The sequence below is a fragment of the Glycine max genome, chromosome 3 (genome assembly GCF_000004515.6).
Source record: "Glycine max cultivar Williams 82 chromosome 3, Glycine_max_v4.0, whole genome shotgun sequence".
In the NCBI taxonomy this organism is placed as follows: domain Eukaryota; kingdom Viridiplantae; phylum Streptophyta; class Magnoliopsida; order Fabales; family Fabaceae; genus Glycine; species Glycine max.
In genome coordinates this window covers 41,268,572-41,287,726 of record NC_016090.4, presented here as the reverse complement: position 1 = coordinate 41,287,726, position 19,155 = coordinate 41,268,572, and the positions used below count along the sequence as shown (strand labels likewise).

The window sequence follows — 19,155 nt, the reverse complement described above, 5'->3', positions numbered from 1 at the left end:
CTAATCTTTTAAATATAAAAATAATTTTAAAAAATAAAAATAAAAACCAAACATACCATTAAATATCATAATTCGGAATCTTAGCTCAACTTGAGACTAATCCAGTGAGCATATATATTATAAGATTTTTTCTTTTTCAATCATAGATCTGAAATCAATCTCATAATAATATACTTATGGAATTCAATCAATTATGTTGGTCCTTGTTAATTATCGAGTTGATGTATAAATCAATTGATTAAAATTATATATAGCTTAATTTCAGTTTATCTATTTATTAAACTTAATTTCATAAAATATTTTTTTAACTAAAAGATCATTTTGAACATTGAATTAATTGTTAAATTGAGTCTTAAACTATTATCGAGATAGTTTGGTTTATTATCAAACTATGATTATTTTTAAAAGAAAATACTTGTGGAAAAAAATAGGAATCGTGTTTAATATAATTTTAAAAATAACATAATCAAAAAATTTATTTTTGTTGCTAATTAATAAAAAATATTTATATTTTCGATACATAATAACGCTGTTATTTTATTACTTAGTTTCTTGAAATGTGCCAATTCTATTCAAAGTTCAAACACGTACGCAGGAGTTCGAACATCTCGTACAGAAGCGGCAACTTGGGTTAATTTGACTGGTTTTAATTTTAGGAACTATTCAAGCTTAATGCCGAATTTTACATTAAATAATTTTTTTAAAGAAAATAGTTCGGTTCTATAACGATAAATTATAATATTTTACATATATTAAAAAATAATTTAGGGAAACCAGTTTTTCGAACAAATACAAAAAAAATGCTAATATGCACTAAATAAAAACCTCAGTTTAAGTGTTTTTCGAACAAATAAGGGCTCTCGAAAAAACATTAAATTAATTTTGATGATTAAATTAAATAGAATCCAAACACACTATAAGCGTGTTTGAGTAGTGAGGGATAAATAAATTTTAAGTTTTGGGGTAAAACTTATATATATATATATATATATATATATATATATATATATATATATATATATATATATAATTTAGTATTTTAATTCGTATATTATGCATGATACTTTTTTTATTAATGAATTGTTTTACTATATTTCAAATTTTAATGACAGATTCTAATTATACGTGCGTATCATATTTACATATATTTTGAATAAAAATTAAGGATAAATTAAGGACAAAAGTTAAGGATGAATTATTTTTAATACAAATTAATTTAAATGTTTTTTTTTTGTGTGTTTGATTTGATGGCTTAATTATTTGTAGGCGAAAAGAGTTCAATTAAACCTACTAAGGTCTATAGCCTAAATTATTTAAAAAAAAGGAAAATAAAATTAACTCCTCATGACATATGTTCGTTCATACATAGGATATTTTTAAAAAGTCTTATATTCAAAGCATTTTATTTGAGATCATCTCCAATGAATACAATTTATATAATCCATTTTAAACTTTTTATCCCTTATTAATTGGTCTTGATAATGTCACATTATAATTAAGTAATTGGTTGCTTCAATAGTATAGTTTTAAACAACAACTTGAATGATTCATTGTTAAATGATATTTAAATGTAAAAAAAAAACACATTGTTTTAATCATTAGCAAATTATTGGCTATAGAAGTTGATTTTAAGCAACTTAACATCATATGTAGATTTTCTTAATGATAAAAGAAAAACACTAAATAGCAATATCTTAAAATATGTAAGTCGTTAAATAATGAGCGTGAGTATTTTTCCATTTGGACGATTTCACGCCTGATTATAATGACATTAATCCAACGAGTGTTGTAAAATATATGTGATTTTTCTGTTCTGGTCATGAATATTTTACATTTTTGTTTGCTCTTTAATTTGCTTGATGCGCAAGTAGTCAAGTATGAACCACCAAAGCGGGTGTAAGAACTAAGAACATCTCGGAAAGAAGGGAATCGATCTAATTTGACTGGTTTTAATTTTAGCAGCTATTCAAGCTTGATATATTAATATCAAATCTTACATTAAATAATCATTTTAAAAAAATAATGTCAGTTTTACAACAATAAAATTTTAATATTTTGCATTGTAGGGAAACTAAATTCATTAACAGATAAAAATAAAATCAAATGCTAATATGCACTAAATAAAAAATCTTTAGTATTTAAAATGTGTTTCATATGTTGACGGCTTAGATTTTGCTGGTTTGGTCACGAGATGTTTTACGTTTTGTCTTGCTCTTCAGTTTGCTTGGTGAGCGGGCCTTTGCACATTAATGTGCTTGAGTTATGAGGGATAAAGAAATTTTAAGTTGCGGGGGAATATATATATATAACATTTTTTATACAATTAAAATTCAAATAGTAAATAAATTTAGTATTTAAATTATATTGTACTTAAAATTCACAATAAATTAATATATAAATTATATTTTAGATTTATAACAAATAACTTAAATTTTGGTATTTATTTTCAACTATTGATCATTTCTTAAAAAATTAATTAAATTCAAGTTAAAATATAATACATTGAAAAATTCAGATGGTTAAAAAATTCCAGTATATAAATAAAGATAATACAAAGATAGTTTGAAATAGTTGATAATTTTTTTATTAGTTTTAGGAATAGGGTGTAAAATGTACGTGCATCTAACGAAAAGAAGAGAAAATAATAGATTAAGAGAATAATAGTAGATTTGAGAGAACAATACTTATATTTGATTATTTTTTTCTATTTTAAATTAGGTTAAACATGTAAGTTAGTCCATATATATGTTGTGATTAATCACTTTTGTCCTTGTATGTAAAAACTTATAAAATTGGTCCTTATACATGCAAATATTATTGATTTTTATTGTTTATTTCTCTTTTTACTCTTATAAAAAAAAGTCTCTTATATTTTGCATTATAAAAAACAAAAAATAACAAAGTAGCTTTCAGCCTAAAGATATACAATCGAATACGAATTTTGCATGGAATATTGGCAATCTTGTCGCATAAGATACAGAGCATAGACTAGTTGAGTAGTTGTCAACTGATAATGATGTTTTATATCAGAATTTGTTAGCAATAGCATAGAAAATAGGTTTGCATTGTTAATTTTCAAGAAAACACATTAGCATCGATTAGTGGTGGGAAACTAGAGTAACATATAGGGATTAAAACTAAATTTGACAAAAAATTAGGAAACAAAAACATATTTTTCCTTATTTTTTTTCTTTTAAGTTCTCAGTTCACACGAAAAACATTGAATAGAGACATCTAGACTGGCCTAGTTTCATCTTTTGTATGTAGGTAAAGCCGACAAGGCTACAGCTATAGCCCATGGCCCATTGGTTCGAGGACCACAAATAGTTAGTTACAGTAACGTTTATGGCATCCTCATGTCAAAATACACAAGTACCTGCCGAAAAAAGGGTATCAAAATACAGAACAGAACTGCTGCATACAAATATCAAAATTAAAAAGAGTGGGGGGAAAAGAAACAAAAGGAGACGGATGCCCCAATTCATTGCCCCTTGGATCCTTGGATCCTCCACGATACACGGGTAAAACGATGTTGAAAAGTGTCAACAGCTACTTTCTAGCTCATATATTTCCACCCAATCCATTTCTCACCTAACTAAAATCAATAATTCTTTTTTAATAAAAATTCTGCTCCAGTCATTTTTTTAAAAAAATTGATATTATATAAATTATAACTTAAGATATTATAGTTAGTATATTTAAGACAAAATTTAAAATATTAAATTATTTTATTAAATAATTATTTAAATACTTAAGTATATTAAGTATTATATAAATAAGTTTTTTATTAAATACATGGATGGTGTTTCCATTGACACAAAATTTTAAAAGTTAAAATTACGATAATTTCTAATTAATTGATAGTATAAACTTCTCTATAGTAAAAATACATGAAATTAAAATTTTATCTATTTTTAATATACAATAGTAGACACTTTTATAATATTTATTAATATATTTTATCAATTTAATTAAAATACATGTAAAATATTATCTATTTTATAATATTATGTTTTTCTTAGTAGAGATCACAGGGTATTTTCAAGAAATATATTTTTATTTGAGTCAAAAATTAATATAAATCATAAAGTTTTTTCTTTATTTTGAATCGAGTTGTGTGTTTAAGATTTAAATTTGAGATTACATTTTATCATATATATTAAGATTATTGTTTTAATAATTGTTTAAAATGTATATGTATAGTATTTTTTAATTAAGTGCCATTGTACTCACATTTTATGAAAATGAATGATTATGATAAAATTAGTGAAAATAATTTATTAGAGAATTTGAATGTATGAAATTTATAATTCATTGTTTGAATGTTGTGAAGAATTTAAATTTTCATAATTTTAAAACAGAATTTTAAACAACTAAAATCTGAAATTTAAATTTCCTTCTAAAAGATGAGAAATTAAAATTTTCTTCTTAGAGTCTTCTTATAAAACACAGGTTAATACAAACATCGATCGAGTCTTCTTATAAAACACAGGTTAGTACAACATCGATCGAGTGTGAGCATAGAAGGAGAACACGTATAACTAGGACACCAACAATATATTTATTTTTTCATCCTCATAATTTTAATATTTTTTATCCAAACACAAAATTTAAAAAATAAAAAAATTTCAAATATAAAATTTTATATTTCTCGGTCCACACCCAATAATTAACGAGTCAGGACAAAATGTGTTACTAAGTAAGACACAAAATGAAGCAGCCTTGTAAGTTGTAACGAAGCTAGTTTTAGGCTAACACGTGAGGCCTCCCCACACTCTCAACCATTCTTCAGTCTTCAGTAACTACGTCACCACCGCCTCTCTCTTCCCACCCAAAGCCCTCCCTTCCAAACTCTCTTATCTTCGGCGACAAGCTCCAGGAGGCAACCTTTTCCTACCTCGACTCAGACGGCGAGGTGAAGACGACGACATTGTCGGACCTCACCAATGGGAAGAAGGCGGTGCTGTTCGCGGTCCCCGGCGCGTTCACCCCCACGTGCTCGCAGAAGCACGTGCCTGGCTTCGTGGAGAAATCCGGAGAGCTGAGGGCGAAGGGGGTGGATACAATCGCATGCATTTCGGTCAACGACGCCTTCGTCATGAAGGCATGTAACGGAACCTTCACCAAAGCCATTGGAGTCGAACTCGATCTCAGCGACAAGCCCGTTGGGTTGGGTGTTAGGTCAAGGCGTTACGCGCTTTTGGCCGAGGATGGGGTTGTGAAGCTCTTCAATTTGGAGGAAGGTGGTGCCTTCACTTTCAGGACATCCTCGACGTTCTTTGAAATTATCGTAATTCTTCTTCTTCCCCTTTTTAATCGGGTTGGGGTTTTGTTAATAACGTGGATGGGTTATTATAATAATTTCCTGGGCTGGTGTTGAGCAAGTTTAGTAGTGTATCATTTTTTAAAGAGTGGGTAAATCGGAATTTTGTTGAAGCATTCTTGTAACATTTTAAGCTTACATACAGAGTACTACCTGTTTCTTGAAAATAATTGGACTTCCTAGATGCTGCTCTGTTGAACAGGTAGGATTTACTATGCACTGACGCTTTTAATGATCCTTGCTTTGACTTCTGCGATGTGTTTTGATGGTTAGAAACGTGGGAATCATTGTCAGTACTAGTAACCTCTCTAAGTATGTAGGCTTGTAGAGATCACGATGTGGAAAATTGGATTGTCTTGCCGTCATTAAATGATTGTTTGTTTTAAGAATGCGTCTTTCAAATTCATGCAAGATGTAGAGCATGGTAAGCAAATGATATTTTGTGTTTGATTTTTTGTTGGAAGATTTTAAAATGACCGTTGAATAAAAAACTACAAATTCTTATTTCTCACATAATATACACATACTTGCATGAAAGTTTGTGTCCATTCAATCTAACTTTAAGTCAAACATACTAGTAGTTTAGTGGCTAAAGTAGATCAATTCTCAAAAGCCTTCTAACTTGTGTATTCGTAGGTAGTTTCAATTGAGTTAAATAAGAATCATGCTTAATTATCAGTTTAACATTCAATAATTATATCAAGTAAAGGAATTTATATTCCTTTGAAACGATGGAAATGGGTGGAGGAAAAAAGTAGTACTAATGTAAAAACGGAACCCAAGTTTTGTCCCGTTCCATTGTATACAAGAAGATAACAAAAAAAATTATCTGTTTATGGTTCTCAAAGAATTTTAGAATCAGATTACTTTGATTGTAGTATATACATACAGTTGATTTAAATAAAAGATTATTCATTATTCAATACGATTTACCCCCAAATCAATCTGGCTAGTAATAATAATGTTTACAAGACAACCTAACCTCCAGCAATAAGCACACTCCAAGCTTTTCAGTCAGATCTACCAACTTCATGCTAAATTTGTTGTGCAGTTCGAATATCACCCTGAAAAGGTTACTGAAGTAATAATCACTACAACAAAATTGAACGCCGTTTCACTACGCAAAAGAGATAGGATATGTGAAACACAATTCTGGAATTATTCTTTGATGCCGAAACTTCTGGCAAGATTGCGATACTATGCCTCGGTGTGTGCGCTGAAAATTTATTACCGTTTGTTTCTTTTTGGCAAAAACTGGTGGAATTTCAGCCTCACAAAAACCATCAACAATGACATCCAGCTAGGAGATGCAGAATCCTTGACCTAGTGTCATGGAGACCTACGATATTTCATATTTCTTTGAAGTTGATACTCATGAAAACCTCCCTCAAACATGTCCCTGCACTAAAAAATACGCTCCATTGAAATGTTGAACATCGAATTTTGGATCCAGCCCTCTAATCTTCATATCATCATCGAAATGTTATTAAACACTTGAATAAAATTTTGGGCATATAATTAATAAACAATATTTCTTTTTTTAAAAAAGAAAAGCAATATCAAGCTTCGGGCGTGTTTTCAAAATTACTTTATTATATATCTGACTTAATCAGACAAACAATTTGTGTATTGCGTCTTTAAAGAGCCATTAAGGAAATGTGTTAATTATTTATTAAATAAGTTATTATCACATGATGCCATGCCTTATATATGATATAAATTTAATTATGAAACTTATCAAAATAAATTTTAAAAAAAAAACTTATTTCGATGAGTTTCACTAAAAAAATTATTGAGATAAGTTATAGAAAAACTCGTAAGAGGCATGATTCATTTTCATTTGTTAAAAGAAGTTTCACGCAAATTTTTCCAAACGTTCAATTATCAATAACTAAAATCCACAAAGAACTGTGAATAAACAATTAGGATTGCGAATAGTCTTACCATTTTGAGCTTGTATTAACTTCCTTTTCCCTAGGATTCTGACTTCGTCTCCCCTCCAAGGTGTTTAATAATCCTCCTTTTAGATGTAATATCAGCAGAAAGTGATGTTTGATAGTCTAGAACATACATATTCTAGATGCGCTATGTTATCAGGCACCTGTCCTTATTTTCCAATCATATATGCATTGAACAATCGGACAAGGATTTTACCTTGGCATTCTTCTAGTTATTCAGTCCTCCAATGCTCAATTCTGAGGATACAATTTGAGCCTCTCGCAGCATTCCCTCCTCTCTTAGTCCGGAAATTAGCTGGTAGCACATGCTGACATTTAAAAGCAAACCCCTCTCAACCATTTCCCTATACCAAAAGTATGCACCATTGAAATCTTTTAAGTCACAAAGTCCCTTAATCAGAATGTTATATGTATCAACTTTTGGAACCAGTCCTTTAGCCTTCATATCATCAACAAGATGCTTTATTTCTGAAACCCTTCTATCTCTAAGATATGCAAGAATCAAGGAATTGTAAGTCACCTTGTCGCAATCAACTCCCTGATCAACCATCTGTTGGTGCAAAGACATTGCCTTCATAACATTTCCATCTTCAGCATAACTGTAAATCATTTCATTATATACAAATTGATCCGGGACCAAATCCATTTGTAACATTTCTTGAAACATTTTATCCATTGTCACCACGCCTTCCTTCCTGCATGCATAGATCAAAGGGTGAAAAGTCCCAACTGTAGGTTTTATGCCAAGAATCTTCATCTTGTCATACAATTCAAGGCATTTCTGGGTGTTTACTGACTTGGCATATCCTGAGATCAGAGAATTGTATGTTATTACATCCGGGTTACATCCCTTGCCTGCCATTTGGAGAAACAAATCCTCAGCTTTCTTTACTCTTCCATTTCTTCCGAGTCCATTTATCAAAGTATTGTAAGTCACAAGAGTTGCATCTATTCCACTTTGTATCATTTCATCAAAAAATCTGAAAGCATCTTTCAATTTACTCAATGAGCAACTAGCTTCAATGAGCATATTATATATTTCTGCATTTGGAGAAACCCCACGACCTATCATATCTGCAAGCACAATCTCAGCATCAATAAGCTTACGATCTTTGCAAAGACAATTTATTAGAGAACCATAGCTGATGACATTAGGCTTTATCCCTGCCTTGTCCATTTCATCAAGAAACTCAAAACACCTGACAAAATGGCCCTTCTGGCCATAACCATTAATCAACGAGTTATAGGTTTCCACAGTAGGGGAAACACCCTTCTCTACCATCCTCCTAACCCATGTCTCTGCGTGGTCCACCTCCCCAGTTTCACAGAACTTGCTAATCACAGTATTAAAAGTGATTCGATTAGGCTCCAACCCTCGTTCCTCCATTTGTTCAGTTGTCAGTATAGCTTTCTTCACATCACCCTCTTGGCAATATGCATTCACCAATATGTTATATGAAATCTTGCTTGGAGTAACTCCATTTTCCACGAGTTTGGCCAGAACCTCTTCAGCCTTTTCAATCCTCCCAACCCTGCATAGTCCATTCAACAAAATACAATAAGTTCGCTCATCGATTCTTATTTCTTTTCCATCAAATAAACCATCATCACCTGCACCATTCGAATGATCATCAAACACAAAACTCAAAAACCCACCAGGCAAAAAACCACTGCCCTCCATCTCTAATAACACCTCCCTCGCATCATCCACCCTCCCCGAACCACAAAGACCATTTAACAAGGAATTATACGTGACAAGATTACACTCCACATTCTGTTCCTTCATCCTCTCCTTGAAGCCTAAAGCTTCCTCTATACCACCCACCTTACAGTACCCATCAATGAGCGTGTTATAAGTAACCGTATTCGGAACCATGTTTCTCTGAATCATTTCATCGAACAGCTTCCGAGCATCCTTGATTCTTCTCACCTTACACAACCCACCCAATACCAAGTTATAAGCGAACACAGAAGGGCCCATTCCATCCTTTACCATGGATTTCATCAACTCAAAACCCTTATCGAGGTCCTTCAACATCACCGCCGCCTGAACAGCCTTTCCATAAGCGACAGCATCGGGCCGAGTACCAGAATCGATAACGTCGGCGAAGACAGCGAGGGTTTTCTCGAAGTGTCGGGAATCCACCAGGGTCCTGAGCAAGCGGTTGACGGAACGCGTGGAAGGGACAAAACCGTCTTTTCGCATGGTGGAGTACAAGTCGGTGGCTTCGTCGAGCATTTTGGAGACGGAACAGAGCCATAAGAGATTGTCCGAAAAGAAGGGTTTGGAGACGTGAGCGTGGAGTTCGGAGAGAGAAGAGAAAGCGGTTTTGGTGAGAAGAAGGGATCTGAGGAACCTTCTTGCGGTGATCGTGCGACCGCGACTTATTAATGTTTCGAGTTTTTGAACCTTTTGAAGGCGCTTCTGATATTGGGGATCGGATTCACAGAGTGTGAGTGATTGGGAGCAGAAGAAGGAAATGGAATTGTTGAAATGCGAATTGGGACGAAGACGGAGAGCAGAACGAGTTCCAAAACCCATTGTGTTTGCTCTGTAATTCACACATTGCTGGAACTGCAATTCTTCATGGGTAACTCGCTTCCCAAATAATTTGGGTCATTCTTTTTGGGCCGTCCTTTCGGCCCAATTTATTTCTGTACACAATTTAAATCTAAGCTAATATCTTTGATTTTTAAAAAATTGAAAATGCAATCGTCAACCGAAAAGATTTTAAAAATATATTTTTAATCCTTAATGTTAATATATTTTTTTTATAAAAAAAATTGTGTTACTATTTGAATAGAGTTGATATAATATTTTAAATAACATTGACAAAATAAAAAAATAATCAAGAAACTGAATTATTCAATCCTAAACACAAACTTAATATTATGTTTGTAGTGAATGATTTTTTTTATATAAAAATTGTTTCAATCTAAACCAAAAACGTTCCTATTAGTATATGAAAAGGCAAATTTTACCACTTAAGCGTTAACATAGTTGGCAAATAGTTTGGTTTCTTAAACATAATTAGTCAGGGTTTGCAAAATAAATTTGACATTTTGTAAGTATTTGAAAAAATTGGAAATGAAAGAAAAATAACAGTTTTTTGGAGGAAAGATGTCCTTGATTTTTCTTATTGTTTAATTAACACCCATTGGACAATTTGTTAATGTGATGGGTAGAGTGTAGGGTTTTTTTTTTTCAATTATTTATAGATTTCCATCTTACATCTCTTTATTTTATTCTTTTGAAAAAGAAAAATCTATCATTTTTACTTTCATTCGTGTTCTTGGTAAAGGAAGGGGGAGATAGATGTAAAAATTGTGATACCATGATCAGTCTTATTTAGTCTCTGTTTATATTTCTAGAGTCAACTCGTCTATTGCCATATTGTGCTAGGGTGTTAGCCTTTAGCAAATACATAGAAAATAAATTGCAAGAAGCTTCTACTAGAAATTCTGTCTCATTATGTCATGTCTTTTTGTTCAGTATTCTTGGAGTTGGAGGTTAGTTAAGAAGTAATCCCTTCGTCAGCCATTGAATTTTCCCGTCAATTATTTCATCATATAAATCAAGCCATTTTAGTTATTAACTTTCTTTGGTATAACATTAACTTTGTTGTTTCTATTAGGAAATCTGTGACTTGCACTTCAGAAGGCACAAGGCACATCTCTGTCAAATTTGACTAACAGTCTAACACAGAAGAAATGCAAAATGGAAGTTTGTGTATCTTATCCCATTTCTTGAAGCTGCTTATTTTTTTCTTCAAACAAATACAATGTAAAGAGAAGCAAAAGTTAAAACAAAAAAAACCCTACAATATCATATAAACAATCCATCTAATGTTTGCTCCCCGTAGTAGGATCGATGCCACATGATCGCTGCGTTCTTGTTCTGTGTACTTCCCTTTCATGAGAAGAATTTCAGTAATTTCTTATATATCTTTGCAGTATATTCACAAGAAAAGTAACTCTTTAGAGTCACTGACTCTGATTATGCAACACCTTAAAGAATGACCACCCTTTCTTTTTTATACTAACAAGCTGTGATTAGCCAGAACTATGTTGAAAACACTATAATACACGTTGATATGAAGGCACAGAAGCTGAAATAGCCGAATGAAGTGCCAAACCCTTCTAGGAGTTGGGAACAATGGTGCCAACATATCCAAATGCCATGATGAGGAAGGCAAAAGATTGGATAAAGAGGAAGATGAAGAAATGGTTTTTCCCGAACATAACATCATAGCAGCCACAAAAGAAGAGGTAGAATGCGACACCAAGTTCCAACAAGTGAATCCTAATGATATTTGAACACAAAAACAACCAATGTAGGTTAGCAGCCCAAAATCATATAAAACTTACTACTTAGAAATCAGTGAAAGTTATCAAATAACTAAGCCAAGAATGCTTATTCATACCTGTCTCCAATCCTGAATCGAGGCTTTTTAGGTGCTTTACCTCCTGCTTTAGCCTTGAGAGCATCACCAAGTTTTTCAGTGACAACCCATTCGTTCACTCGACTGGCCTCAAGTAGACCAATAATTGTTGCCTTTGTTCGATGCAGAGACATGACATTCTCAAAGAGAATCCAGAAGACCATCAAATGGAGTGACCTGAAACATAGGAAACAACGAATAAAGTCAACAAAGTTTTACTTGCTAAACAGGGAACTTGTTTTTAAAATTGGTTCATGTGATTTGAAATCAAGACCTTGGAGTTCCAACTGCATTTAGAATAGTGATGATGGAAGGGATATAGACAGCTCCCCACTTTGGGACCACAACCTCAGGCACCAAAACTGTTGCAGGTAATACAATGCAATAAAACACAAACGTGTTGATGTGTGCTACGACCTTCCGAACAAAGAAGAAGCTGTAAATCACATGTATCTTCTTCCACAATGACACTTTCTGCAATGGACATAACATACACATGAATTTGGATCATAAGCAGTCAACATAGTTTGTCTTGTTCCTGCATATTCCTGATAAATGATAATTCAAGAAAACAAAATAAACTTACCTTGTTGTTTATGATCTCCATGGCCATTTTCCTAAAAAGATTGGCTGGGCCACAAGACCAACGGTGCTGTTGGTAGCGGTAGGCCTTGAAAGTACTTGGCAACTCATTTTTAACCTGTAGCCAAATGAATAGCTCATATCAGAAACAAATTGATAGCACACACACAGACATAAAGTACAACTATTAAATAGAAGTGATATATCACTAAAAGATGATTTAAACATGAATTCTCACAACCATCAGGTTTTGATAACATTTAATTATAAGGATTTAGCTCTTCTAACTTAAAGATATTTATAAAGTAAGAAAGCAAAGCTTCCAAGATACTTTAATTCAAACCATCAAATGAAATATAATAACTAAGTTTGAAGAAAGCGAACCTTCAAGTCTGACAAGTATAAGAATTTCCATCCTTTGAGACTGGCTCGCACAGCCAAGTCCATATCTTCCACTGTGGTTCTATCCTTCCATCCACCAGCCTCATTCAGCGCCGAAATTCTCCATACTCCCGCAGTCCCTAATATAATTTACAAGAGTACAAAAAAAAAGTGGCTAAATCTTCATGCCACACACAAAAAAAAAAGAGAGCTAGCTTTCACTATTGCACAAAAATGAAAAATCACTGTTCTTGTTGTTGTTGTTGCTGTTGTTTCTTTTTTTTTTCATAAAAGAAAGTGGACAGAATCTATTTCGATTTTTTTATTGTATAAAGTGAAAATATTTGTCATCATATTACCGTTGAAACCAAAGAAGGCGTAAGTGGAAGACCCCACTTCTTGTTCCACAGTAAAATGGTAATCTAGTGACATCTCTTGCATTCTGGTCATCAAACATTCATCGGCATTCACTGGAATCACAAAATAAATCAATAAATCAATAAATTGCCTCGTCAACAACTTAGCTGCCATGAAATTTGCAATGCCATTTTTGTAATTATATTGATTTTCAGGGAGTTAAAAATAGATCCAGTTGTCGGTTAGTAGAGATAGACAGTGACTACGAAATAAGGTCCACCATTAAATTTGCACATGCAACTGCCGGAAGCAGCAGAAGACAAGTAAGGGGAAAAAAGGGAAGATGAAGAAGCACAATAAGAACAATGATGACAACAACAACCACAATAATATCAGCACCGGTGTTGTTTCTCACAAGTCAGAAATACCCTTTGAAATATAATATACACACATGCAGGTTTCAAGTATTGCCCACCTATGCGGTAGCATAAATCAGCAATAATAATATTTGGACCCGCTCAAGTATTCAATTTACTAGCAAAACAACAAATTAGTCACTGGAGAAAAAAAATAGGTACTACTTAGGCCCGAAACTACTCTTTATGTCAGTGGAGTGTGGCCCTTCACTAGTACTCATTTTAGAATTTATAGCACTCTTGAAAGTCACCCGTAGAACACCCATTTTTCCAAAACATTATCATCTTCATTTTTATTTTATTTTATTATCATAAGATCACATGCTCGGGAACACGGTTTCTTAGAAAAAAGAAAGTATTTTTTAGTAATTTTATTTTATTGAAAAAATTGTAGTTTTGCTTAATCATATATGCATGGAATCATTAATGTTTCAATCATGTTGTAAAATACATGGAATTAAGGTAATAAAATTTGCCAATTATTTGTATTATGATATCAAAATTATTATTATTTTCTCTCTTTATCTACTTACTTATATTATTTTTCGTTAATGTTAAAAAATAATAATTAACTATAAATATATAGAAAAAAATAATTAATATATCTAAAAATTAAAAAATGTTCTTAATTTTTTTTTTAAAAAAATAGTCTTAGGAAGAAAGAGTATAAGAAAAGAGATGAAAAATAATATATTTTGAAACTCGGCTGGGTTATGCAAGGGCTCCTGAGTGAAATTTCTGTGTTTGTTAAAACATTCTATTTTGACTTTCTTAGTTACTCACTAATTCAGTCAACAATCCATTTTATTACCTCCAAATTTAACTACCCGTTTGCGCATTAAGCAGTGGTCCAGTGTTTATCTATCTGACTTTTCGGCCACACAATGACACAACCAAACCCTATTCAGCTATATAAATGAATTCATTAGCAAGGACAATATATACGTGACAACCATTATTATTGTATCCTGGTTAATCATCTAACATTTCATAGATGACTTTTGTCCCCAAAAAGAGGTTTACCAATCCGAATCTGCCCTTCCAACTTTTTTTTCTAGAGCACGAGCCACGGGACAAAACTCAAAAGAAATCAAACCACGGAAATGCAACAAAAAAGAAAGAGAAGTAACACTTCTGAACTATAGTTTTTGGAGAGGAGTAGAAACAGTGGGTCCCACAGACACAAAAGAAGTGAAAAAACGATAAGAAAAGAATACGTGGCTTAAATCAAAGGTAACCACGAAAGTTGAAGGTGGTAGAGTTAGACTGCGATGTGTACACGGTTGTTCAACCACAAAGTGGGACCTACCCCTAACCCCAACCAAACTAGTTCTTGAAAACAAGTTCAAAACTGATAACCCACCGACAGTTTTTAAAACACAAGCTCTAAATTTACGACATGCAATCTAATCTAAGATACTAGTCTTAGATTAATCCAACAAAAGCCGCCATCAAGAAACCCAAATTCTAAATTAAGCAAAGGTTGTTGTCGTTGTGATTGTTGATGTTGAATGTTAAGAGTTTAAGACTCGACAGAAAAATAATTAAAAAAAATGATTACCAAATTTCCACCGTGCTTGAATGAGGGCTAATTCGGGATTGTGCACGAGGAATGGAACGGTCCGCCACAGGAAATCAGGCTCTGGTTGAAAATCAGCGTCAAAGATAGCAACACAATCACATTGTTTCACGTAGCTACGCTTCATGCCTTCTTTGAGAGCCCCTGCTTTGTACCCATTCCTATTGTCCCTAACCTCATACTTTATGTTCACCCCTTTGCTTGCCCATCTTTGGCATTCAAGCTGCACCAACTCCTGCATTTGTATTATTCAGCCACACACAAAAAAAAAATGATTCAGAATGATTCCAAATTCACAATCACATCATCAGTACGGTTCAGTTATAGTATATTTTTAATATATAGCAACATCATTCACATGGAACATTTAGTGCTAATTTACCTTGATTGTTGGGTCAGTGGAGTCATCAAGGACTTGTATGATGATCCTATCTGAAGGCCAAGAAAGCCCACATGCTGCTCCAATAGACAACTGATAAACCTGAATTTTTTAAGAAACAACGAGGGAAACTGATCAAGATCGAGGCTTTAAAAGTGTTGTGCTTAACATAAGTGTTTAAAGTGATCGATGATGAAGAAAAAACTAAGTTATTTTATTAGTACCTCTCTTTCGTTGTACATGGGGACTTGAACAAGAACCATTGGGTAAGAAGAGTTTCCCAACTCTATGTCGTCCTTCATCGGTTCCCACTTGTAACGTTTCTCTGGCTTTCTCCCAAACAACTTCACCAGAGTGATGACAATGCCCATGTAGACCCTCTCGATGAACATCATCACCGACATGATCAAGCACAGAAACACTGTTATTCTCAGCAACGGGACAATGAGTGGCGCTTTGATTTGGTTCCAGACCAATGCAAGCTGCATGGTGAAGTCATCTTTGGCACCTTGAAACGCTTCGGGGAGAATGGTACTAGAAGAAAAACGATCCATTGGAACCGTTTTGAAGTTAAGTGAGGAATGGGAAGCAAAGCTAGCTAGGCCAAGCTCAAGTGGTGGATCGAAAAGGGTTTAAAAGAACCGCTTCGGTGGAATATATTTTTTTCTTTTGGTGATTGTTATTATGCTTCTGGGCCACGCAAAACAAAGGAAGCAGAGCTGGAATGTCAGTTACTCTAGCACAATACACCCCCTCAAAAAGAAAGCTAGAGAGAAAAGGATAACATGCCAGATCTCAAAACACTTCACTTTTCTTTCTTTTGCTTTTAACAAGCTCTATATTATGGCAATGAGTGATGATTCTCCTGAAATGGGGAGACCACAACGCTTGTGCCAAATCCTGTTATCAAACCAAGAGAAATAGAACACCGCATGTACAAAATGCAGAAGCAGAGAATAAAGGAATAAACAAACCAACAAAAGAAAGAAAAAGAAAATGAAGGGCTAAGGGGGAGGATTGAGGAATGGGAGAGAATGTTTTTGTTTTTAGAGGTTCTCTCTGTGGGTGACTTGCATTCTCTCTCTTCTTGTGCCTTTTATAATGTGTTTAGTGTTTACCCTCTGAATGCTTAAGGTCTCAGGTAACTGTTAAGTACTAAGTTCTGCATGACATTTGATTTGCCAAATACTAGATTAATTGCAAATATTTTCTTTCTTTCGTTTTTTTAACTATTTTAACTAATATAATACTATTTTCTCTTCTCCTTTTGTCTCCGAACCCCTCGCCCTGGCCCACCATATTTTATGAGAGTTATGTGAGTCAAAGCTTATGCACAATATAAATAAATACTTAAAGAAAAACATTAACGTAAGAAAAAAAATATAAACTATATTAGATTTAATTCTGATACATTCTTGATATCAAAGTTTTCGGTATTGTTAGTTAATCACTCATTATCATGTTATTAAAAAAAATTAACTTCAATAATTATTTCAAAAGCCACTTGCTTTAAATGATGCAATATATAATATATGATTCAATAATGATATAATTATAGCCTTAAAAATTATTTGATTATGAAATTTTAAATGTACAATACTTTTATAAATTTAATGATTATGTATAAATAATATAAAATAATTTTATATTATTATTCAATCACAAATTACTATTAATATGAATTTTTTATAATTATTTTAAAAATTAATAAATTTATCATACATAATAAATTTTTATTAAATAAAAGTATAGAATTATTTCATATTTTTTACGTATAATCTTTTTTCTTATACATTATTTTAAATAAAAAATATTAGAAATGTGGCTCCTCTAAAGTGAATATTTGGCTCCTGATATGCACTTTAAACAATAAAGTACACTCACAATCATAATTAGAAAATCAATAAATGAGAATTGTGATAAAATATAATAAAATTTAAAACTAATTACAATTTTAACCATTTGTTTTCCAACTAATCAATATTATTGCACGTTATCTTTTAAAATACAGTCTTCTCACTTTAGAGTAGTGTCATAGGCTTATAATTCCATTTGGTAACGTCATGTATATTTGTAACATAGACTTGCCATGTGGCAACATTTAATAGAGTCATGTAAGAGTTTTTGTACTGAAAAGATAATTAAAATAAAAGATTTGAACATTACATGAATATAAACAAAAAAGAATATAAAGAGCAAAGATGAAAAATACAATACATTCGTGGAGACAGAAAAATTATTTAAACCATTAACTAATTATATGATAGATTCGTACTTGAGTTACATGAGACAAGAAAGGAAAATCTAGTATTAAAAAATTATATAGAATTATTCATATTTCTCCTGGCTTTAAGGCTTCGAATTTTTAAAATACTGTTTTGAACTGATATTGTAATTATTTTTTAAAAAAAAAACATGAGAAGGATGTGTTAAGTTGTTTAGGTACGGACATGGACATTTTATTATATTAGCAATAGAATAAAGAGAGGTGTTAATGTTCTACTGTACGAATTATTTATGCACAAAACTGACAAAATGAGGGAGGTAATGCTTTGATTGGGTTTTTTTTAATAAAATTATCATTGAAACCCGTTCAATGTACGGATTTTGAGAAAAGCAGTGAAAAAAATAACAAAATAAAAATTTTAAAAAAACTTAAAAAACCATCCAGCAGAGTTTAAAACAGTTTTTATAATAAAAAATGATAATAACTATTGGATAACACAAAATCTAGCCATTTATGTTCGTGATATTCCGTACTATTCAACATTTCCTATAGAATAAATAATATATGAATTAATAGTGTACATAAATTATTATATATAATAAATTTATTGAAATTTATAATAATTACTCTAAAAGATATGTAAAAAATACATTTTTATTCATTGGATGTTTCTTTTTTGTTTTTCTTACCGATCGACAATACATATCTAATACAGTAAACTATTCAAAAATGACAATACATATCTGTTAACTATTAGTAATATATAACATTTAAGTATGAGCAGTAAATATCTATAAGATAAAAAAGATTGTTTTATAGGTTAAAATTAATTTGTACATTTTTTAAAAATCCAGCATTCAATTTTTAAACAATAAAAATATATAACTTAATTTTAATTTATTGGGAAAATTTAGTTTATGTTACCTTTATTTTCTTTTTCTTTTAAATATTTAGGGGGAAAATATTCAAAAATTTATATTTTACCCCACAAACACAAATATAACCCTAAATGATGGTGCAATAATCGTTACTTGTTTTTGTGCAAGCTTTAAAAAAAATGATATAAAGTGGGCATTTTTTCTCTCAACATAAATAAAGTGGCCAAATGAAGAGTATAGTGCATTAACACATTACTATTGACTATTTTACAATTAGGAAAAGTAGAAATTATGCAAATTTTATTTTACATTTTTGTTATTTCAATCGACATATATAATAAACCTAACATATTTGTCCCTTTTTAATTTTTAATCCGTAATTTGATTCCTACACAGAGAAATAAAGTCTTCTAAAATCAGAAACTCTTTTTGTTGTGGCTGTGTAATATATAGCATGTCACTTTCGTGCCCTTAAATGTCTACCAACCAAACTCAACAAATGATGAATCTCTTTTATGGTCTTCGGCATCCTGCCCTTCCTTGAGTCCTTCCTAGTTCCTTCAGTGCCTCGAATTCTGTCAACAACAGCCATTGCTTTTTTTATTTTTCTTTCCAAAATGAAAATCACGCATT

At 31.9% G+C, this 19,155-nt stretch overlaps 3 protein-coding genes across 6 annotated transcripts; 1 reads left to right on the top strand and 2 right to left on the bottom strand.

Moving 5' to 3' along the window:
- The first annotated feature begins 3,795 nt into the window (after positions 1–3,795).
- LOC102670273 (peroxiredoxin-2E-1, chloroplastic-like) lies at positions 3,796–5,558 on the top strand. Its single transcript, XM_006577651.4, has 2 exons — positions 3,796–3,802; positions 4,764–5,558. Exons 1-2 carry the CDS (start codon positions 3,796–3,798, stop codon positions 5,378–5,380), a joined length of 624 nt encoding a protein of 207 aa, XP_006577714.1. The 3' UTR covers positions 5,381–5,558.
- A 660-nt stretch (positions 5,559–6,218) lies between these two features.
- LOC100786292 (pentatricopeptide repeat-containing protein At5g12100, mitochondrial) lies at positions 6,219–9,873 on the bottom strand. Of its 4 annotated transcripts, none has more exons than XM_026127902.2 (3): positions 7,478–9,873; positions 7,268–7,343; positions 6,219–6,727 (listed from the first exon to the last, which is right to left on the bottom strand). In XM_026127902.2, exon 1 carries the CDS (start codon positions 9,821–9,823, stop codon positions 7,490–7,492), a length of 2,334 nt encoding a protein of 777 aa, XP_025983687.1. In that variant the 5' UTR covers positions 9,824–9,873; the 3' UTR covers positions 6,219–6,727; positions 7,268–7,343; positions 7,478–7,489. The 4 variants fall into 4 exon arrangements, with proteins under 4 accessions (XP_025983687.1, XP_025983688.1, XP_014629384.1 ...); XM_026127903.2 differs by having other exon boundaries at positions 6,219–6,722; XM_014773898.2 differs by having other exon boundaries at positions 7,268–9,873.
- Positions 9,874–10,993: 1,120 nt separating this feature from the next.
- Positions 10,994–16,555, bottom strand: LOC100810016 (glucomannan 4-beta-mannosyltransferase 9). The gene is made up of 9 exons (XM_003521388.5): positions 15,642–16,555; positions 15,421–15,519; positions 15,021–15,273; positions 13,046–13,156; positions 12,690–12,826; positions 12,310–12,423; positions 11,998–12,197; positions 11,706–11,900; positions 10,994–11,584 (listed from the first exon to the last, which is right to left on the bottom strand). The coding sequence occupies exons 1-9, from the start codon at positions 15,969–15,971 to the stop codon at positions 11,422–11,424; spliced, it is 1,602 nt and encodes a 533-aa protein (XP_003521436.1). The 5' UTR covers positions 15,972–16,555; the 3' UTR covers positions 10,994–11,421.
- Between the last annotated feature and the right edge of the window lie 2,600 nt (positions 16,556–19,155).